Source organism: Hibiscus syriacus, unplaced genomic scaffold (assembly GCF_006381635.1).
Source record: "Hibiscus syriacus cultivar Baekdansim isolate YM2019G1 unplaced genomic scaffold, ASM638163v2 tig00110415_pilon, whole genome shotgun sequence".
NCBI classification, from domain to species: domain Eukaryota; kingdom Viridiplantae; phylum Streptophyta; class Magnoliopsida; order Malvales; family Malvaceae; genus Hibiscus; species Hibiscus syriacus.
Window position 1 is genome coordinate 22464 of NW_024062729.1, and position 7322 is coordinate 29785.

The 7322-nt window shown below is 32.7% G+C and overlaps 1 protein-coding gene across 1 annotated transcript; it reads right to left on the bottom strand.

Annotated features, from left to right (window-relative positions):
- Positions 1–2174, bottom strand: LOC120124172 (GTP-binding nuclear protein Ran-3-like). The gene is made up of 8 exons (XM_039142897.1): positions 2027–2174; positions 1825–1894; positions 1444–1500; positions 1222–1339; positions 845–934; positions 584–763; positions 415–492; positions 1–308 (listed from the first exon to the last, which is right to left on the bottom strand). Exons 1-8 carry the CDS (start codon positions 2027–2029, stop codon positions 239–241), a joined length of 666 nt encoding a protein of 221 aa, XP_038998828.1. The 5' UTR covers positions 2030–2174; the 3' UTR covers positions 1–238.
- Between the last annotated feature and the right edge of the window lie 5148 nt (positions 2175–7322).

Below are 7322 nucleotides of genomic sequence, written 5' to 3' on the forward strand. Positions count from 1 at the left end.
ATAAGGAATTTTACTCGAGGCAAAATCCAAAACATCGACAATAAACATAAAAGTCAGAAACATCGATCAAAGATCCACCATAACATCAATTATGTTCGAAAATTCCTAAAACTACAAATAACCCTCTGTCCTCAAACGAGCTCACATCATCATCCCTATTTCTCCCCACTTGATAATGAAAATTTTAAATCCGACTGAGCTGAAAATGAAAAATGCAGCACAAGTACTGACATCCCCTCTATTCGAATGTGTCATCGTCTTCATCTGGAAGAGGCTGACTGGCTGCCGCTGCAAGCTCAGCCTCGTGCCTACGACAAACCAATCAATCAACACACATGTTAATAAATGCCTCCTAATCCAGGTAAACTAAAAGATAAAACCGAAAAAAAAGTAACACGAGGATTATTATCATACTGTTGCTGGGCAGCCAAGTCGATGTGAACTTCGGGAGGAGCAAGAGCAGGAGACTCAACAAAATGAAGACTGGGGTCACTGAAGTAATCAAAGCATTATCGATATTAGGCGTCAACCAATGGATTGGCAATAAAGTATTAATCATGCAACAAAGGCCATTTCATATTACCCAGCAAGCTTCCTGGCAAGGTACAAGAAAGGCTTCTCAAAATTGTAGTTGCTCTTGGCAGAAATTTCGTAGTATTGCAGGTTCTTCTTCCTGTGGAATGTGACCTGCTTTGCCTTAACCTGCCTGTTCTTTACATCAACCTTGTTACCGCAGAGAACAATAGGAATATTCTCACACACCCTGCATTAGCAAAACAAAATTGTTACATAAAGCTGTTGCACATAATCCATAAAGAGGAGAAGATTGCCAATCCTAACACACCTGCAAAGATCACGATGCCATGTAGGAACATTCTTGTATGTCAACCGGGCAGTAACATCAAACATAATAATGGCACATTGCCCATGGATGCTGCAAACACATTATAAAAAAAATAGTAAGAAAATCACTCAACAATGCAAATTAGCTTTAACATAGGCTGACCAAAACAATAATGGTCATAAAAAGTTAAGGCATAAGCCATAAGCCAACCAATACAGAGAGCTAAACATGACAGCTCAAAACCCCAACTAAAAATAAGAACAACATAAAATGCATACAATAACAATAACAGTACATTCATTCGGCATTACTCATCAATAATGGCAGATGACTCAACAATTAATCGAAAAGGTGCAGCAAGTCATAAAATGACTTACTAGTAACCATCTCTGAGACCACCAAACTTCTCTTGCCCAGCAGTATCCCAGCAATAAAACCGGATTTTCCCACAGTTAGTGAAGAAGTCCAATGGATGAACCTCAACTCCAATGGTTGCTGCACATTCAAAAACGACAAAGCGCACAAGTAAACATTTATATCAAGGCACTCAACTTGCTCAAAGAGTAACAAAACCAGAACAATGCTCTTAAAACACTTACGCTCATACTTCTTTTCAAACTCTCCAGTTAAATGCCTCTTCACAAAAGTGGTCTTTCCTGGCACCAATCACAAAAGGTTAGAGCAATACCAAAACAATGAGAAATCATTTACTCAGGTTCTATAATTAAAACAAAAGCTGAAGACTATAAATATATATTCAAGAGTAAACAAACATATTTATTACAATGTTAAAGGTATACAGATCAAAAGACGTGGAGATGGAAAGGTATAATAATACTCTATTTTAACTTACTATATCCTTCAATTCAAAAACTACAGCTATTAGCATCAACTAATACTAGTTCGATCTTTCAATCAGTTAACCGTATCGAAAGAAATCCTTGTAAATCGAATCTACGTGCAAAGTAAAATGAAATTACCAGTTCCTCCATCGCCGACGACGACGAGCTTGAAGCTCGGATAATCAACAGTTTGCTGATTAGGCAACGCCTGCACAATGAATCAACAACAAAAAAGAAAAATCAAGATCTACCTCGAAACTAAAACTACAGATTACAGTTAAGATATCGAAACAACAATGGATATAAGCAAAAAAATTAAGAGAGAGAACGAGGATATCACCATCGATCGCTAAGCAACAAAGAGAGGATAAATGAATCTGCAAATCTTGCGTTTGTTTGGCGAAACGAGAGGTATCGCAGCGCGAGTTATTTTGGAAACGGCGAAGGCAAAGGGTTTTTATAAGAGCGAGGGCTTTTGTGGAGTCTTAGAGCTCTTTGGTCTTAGTCCCCGGCTTTAAATTGACGCAACTCTTTGTGCCGTTGGATTGGATTAATCTCCACCATTCTTCTTTTATCATCTAAATCCTCTCCGCCGTCCGATCATTTCTCCGTTAGGGTCCACTTCCATTATGCCGCGCTAATGCCTTTTTTTGGATTTTGATTTTCGAGGGAGCGGAATGGCAATTAGTAAATATCATTTTGGGCATTTTATAAAAGAAACGTATGTCATTTGCTAGCTCAAGCTTTATTTCAAAGCAAATTCGAAGTCATTTTATTATTATTTTCCCCTTAGCTATTGATTCTTTGTAATTGAAAAACATTAATTAATTTTTAAATAATTATTTTAAAAATAACATTTTTTAGCATAAATTTAAGGGATTTTTTCTCTATAGTAAACTCAATTTATCATTTTTCGCTCGTATGATTTTTTCATCAAATTAACCTTTAAAGTTGTTTAGGGGCATCATCTCAACCCTCGAAGTCCGTTGATCGTTTTACCTAACAAAATCGTGAGTCTTATGTATTTATGTATTAAGGGGTTATGTTTAAAATATTTACTAAACACAACGATTACAAAAAGTTTTTCGAAATCTTATTATTTATTTAAACGAAAATAAGGGATTAGGTTAAAATTTTATTTTAAATATTTTATTTATTAATAAATATCACTTAATTATCAAGCCACGTCATTAATATTGACTGACGTGAAAATTGTTGGCGTCAACAAATACAAAAGACTAACAGTTCTGTTAGTCAAAACATACTTCAAGGATTAAAATGATACACTTAAGCAACTTAATTGATTAAGTTGATGCAAAAAATGATAAAGGTAAAATTGATAAATTCGTTCAACTACGAGACAAAAACAATCCTTAAGCCTGTTGAATAATATATTGTACTTATAAGATAATATATATAGATATTATTTTTTAGTTATTACAATACACATATTCTAAATACGTAATTGTTTGAGGCTAAAATTTATAGATAAAACATTATTCTTTTTAACCATTAATATGACTTAATCCTTTTACCCATTGATATTACTTAATAGATTAGAGCGATATTAAAATAATTAAAAATTATATATTTATAATTTTTTTAATCATCGATATTAATTTATTATTTAATTAATCTGTTTCAAATATTATAAAAATATATTAGGAAGATGATTTTTCTAATTCTAGTTGTACCATAAATTCATATCATTAATTGGCTCAATATTATTAGCCCTAAAACAGCCTATCGAACTGTGGGCGAAAAAAAAGTCGGGCAAGAATTTATTTATGCTATTCGATCTTTTCATCTGGATCACGGGTAAACTCGCCATCTTGACTTCCGGCTGAACGTATGTCGCCTCCCAAACCTCTCGAAATAATTTATTCAAACTCCTCCATGGCCAGCCCTTCCGATAACTCTAATTCGTAAGTCTTTTCAATAATTCGTCAATATTCCATATATTTTGTTGGCTATTTGTCGACAATCTTTCGTTTTTTTTTTGAATTCTCGCAATAGATTCTTAATAATTCTATTTCAATACGTATTAGCAGGGAAGTTGTTTATAGGAGGCAAAACAAAGGACCCCCTTTCAAGTTCCTAGTCCCTTTAGTTTATGCCCCTGTTCTCCCTTTAAGTAAGTCTAGAATCTCTCTTTTTTTCCCCCACTCGGGTGATTTTGATCTCTGGGTTTCGTTTCTCAGATGTTAATCTTGTATGGGTTGTTTTTTTTTTCGTGTTTCAGTTCGACTTTCTTTGAGGAAGAACCCGGTTTTAAGGGATCGGCTGTTTACTATTGTGTTGGCTGGGGCTTTTGTTCACGGTTCTTATTTAGTGTATCCTCGTTCTATCAAACTTATTTGTTTTACTTACTATACCTGATTGTTGATTCTCTGTTTTCTTTTTTCATCTGAATCATTGGTGCTTAAACTATTGAGGCTGCATATTCTTTTGTGTGCTTAAATTATTGTGTGGATATCTGGTTTTGAGTGCTTAAACTATTCTTTTGTGTATTGTCTAAATTCGGAATTGGTGCATTGTGCAAGTCATATAGCACAATGCATTTGTGGATGTTAATGCATTGGTAAACTGGATGTTTGGCCCAACACTTGGTGCTTGTATCCTCCGGTTTTAAATGTCTTGGTGCTTGTATCCTCCGGTTTTAAATGTGTTATACCTTCGAAGATATTTCCAGGAGATTACCTCCGGAAATAGTATTTCTGACCCGGAGTCTCATACCACTGAATGACTACAGCCTCACAATTCGACCTTTGACAGTACAACAATTACAACAATTATAACCTTTGACAGTACTATTACTTATGAAAATAACCACAAATAATCTAAATGGTAAAATTCAGACCTTATATATATGCCGTCACCTAAATTCATACTTTGTAATCAAATAAACGACAATTTGTTTTATGTATATTCCAATTATTTGTTCTCTTCTACTTTGGTAATCATGCTTCTCTATATGTATGTTTGTTCTAATCACTAGAAACACTTGTATATATCGTATTGTCGATATGTTCCTTGAGCTCTGCTTTATTTTCCTTAATAATTTGTTGTTTTGGTAATCATGCTTCTCTATATGTATGTTTGTCCAAATCACTAGAAACACTTGTTGTGGATATCGTCTTGTCGTTATGTTCCTTGTGCTCTACTTTATTTTCCTTAATAAGTTTTCAGGTCAGATCTATACGATGCTGAGAGCAAGTGAACATGCAGAGAGTTTGGCTTGAGGAACTGATTTTTATCCCTTTAATAAGCATTCTTATTTTATGGCATAGAACAAGTTGAGTATTGTATTCTTCTCATTCCCTCTATTGAGGAATGATAATTGTATCTCGCAGTTATAATTCATTTCGATTTTGAGGAGAAATAAGATGGGGTGAGCTGCTTGTTAAACTCGAGATTGATCTGCAGCAGGTCATACATACACATTCGGAGTTGTTAAGTTTTGATGTTCTAAAGTAAAACATTACGATCCATACATTATGCATTACTGATCTGCATCGTTTTCGAGTATTTATTTCGTATCATATGCATGAAAAATTCGGGGTTCGGGTGTGTCGATCCAGAGAAGAAAACGAGATGGGAATCAAGTGGCTGGGTTAGTTGTGTGTTGGACCATAGTGTTAAAGTGCTCTTGGCATGATTCTTGCTTTCGTTTTCAGTAGTTCTTTCACTCGATTTTCATGTTTACAAAAAAAAATTGCGACCACTTGGGTTTTGTTGTTTTTAAGAGAAACCCTTAAAGATTTCAAAGGGGCATGCTTTCGACAACCCTGTTTTCTGCACTCTTTTCCCCTTTCGTGAGCAAAGCATTACTTAAGAGCTGCAAAACTCGACTCGAAAAACTAGATTTTCTCGACTCAACCTAAGAAAAATCACTTGAATTGACTTTCAGTTATAATTTCATAAATTGGACTTTATTAAAAAAATCAATTTCAAATTGAGTTGTGAAATACAATTCAAATAACTCGAATATTAATTTGAATAAATCAAAGTTTTTAGTTAGTATATTAATTTTTAAGTTTGAGTTGAGTATCTTAAATTTATATGATATATGTATATAATGAATGAAAAAATACATATATATTTTTATATAGTTATGAAAAAACATTTAAATTAAAATCAAATAATATCATAATGCTATAAATATTTACAATTAAATTTAAATAGAAATTCAAAATTTTAACTTGAATTTTATAAACTCAATTCAACTCGAAAAAAAATTTCAAGTCAGCTTTAAATTATAAAATAAAATTCATAACTCAAATAACTCAAAATATTTTTAATTTACTATACTCGATCGAATGTTCACCTATGTTAACCATAAAAACTTTGAATGGACAAAGAACGAGATGCACGCCTGTCACGCAAATATACATTAAATTTAGCGTATACAAACAACAGGAACCAGCTAAGTTTGATGGAATCATATTAAGAAAAAAGCATGAAAAGCCTGGATTCAGCATATTCTTCTTGTTGATACCTTAACGTCCTATTTTCTTATTGAAGATATTTGGAGATTCTTATGATGGCCTATGATCAACTACGATGGTAGCATAGTTTTTAGAATCGGACCGGTCAGTGAACTGGTTGTACTATCAGTTTATTGGTTCAACCGATCAAATTGATCAGACCGGTCGAAAGAATTGGACGACATCATAATTAATTAATTATTTAAAAATTAAATAAAAATATAAAAAATATTTAATAAAAAACAGTTTTTTATATCATAAGTCATATTCAAAGCAATTTATAATATATATAAGTTAAAAACCATAAAATCAAGTGAAACAAAATAATTCAAATCAATTACAACATAATATTTAAGGTAAAACATATTCAATAGTAAATATAATTATATAACTATAATAAAAAAATAAATTTGGAGCTAAAAAATCATAACAAACGATGTCGTTTGGTTTAATTTTTTTTTTAAAAAAATCTCACATGGCTAAGAAACATAGAAGAGCATCACAAAAGTCTAAAGAGTAAAAATATTAAAACAAAACAATCTCACATTGCTAAGAAACATAGAAGAGCATCCCAACTGACTTCTATAAATAATAAAAGTAATTTGACAGTCAAAATCATGAAGCTTTTTGGTGAGCACAGAGTGAACTATTCTTTCGCTTCAATCGAACTCGAATTTTAGGCTTCAATCGAGCTTCTAAAATTTTATTGAGTTAGAGCATTTTTGAGTTCAAATTTCAATATTATATTTCAAATTCGAGTTGAACTTGATAATTTTTAACTCGTGAGTTTTTGAGTCGAGTTAAACTTACTTTTAAAGTTTTCGAGTTCGACTCTGCTCGAACAAACGACGTAGTTTAATTTAATTTTTTTTGAAAAAAAAAACCAGCTTTCAACCATTCACGGTCCGGTTCAACGGTTTCTTTCGGTTTACTAATAACGATTTAATCGGTGTAAAATGAATCAAATCAGACAACGATTCTCGATTGAATCGATCGATCCGGACCGATTTTCAAAACGATGGTAGATCTGAGATTCCAAACAAGAGAAAACAACAAATTCAACATCTATGCAGTGTAAGAGCAATTCTAATATGCAAACTACTCCATTAGGCACGACAATTCTACACCGGATATTCAGTAATTTATTAT

Excerpts from the sequence above, each read along its gene's own strand:
- LOC120124172 (XM_039142897.1), bottom strand. Across the intron at positions 493-583 it reads CTTGCCAGGAAGCTTGCTGG|TGACCCCAGTCTTCATTTTG; the intron begins GTAATATGAAAT and ends TGATTACTTCAG. Across the intron at positions 309-414 it reads GACTTGGCTGCCCAGCAACA|GCACGAGGCTGAGCTTGCAG; the intron begins GTATGATAATAA and ends GGTTTGTCGTAG.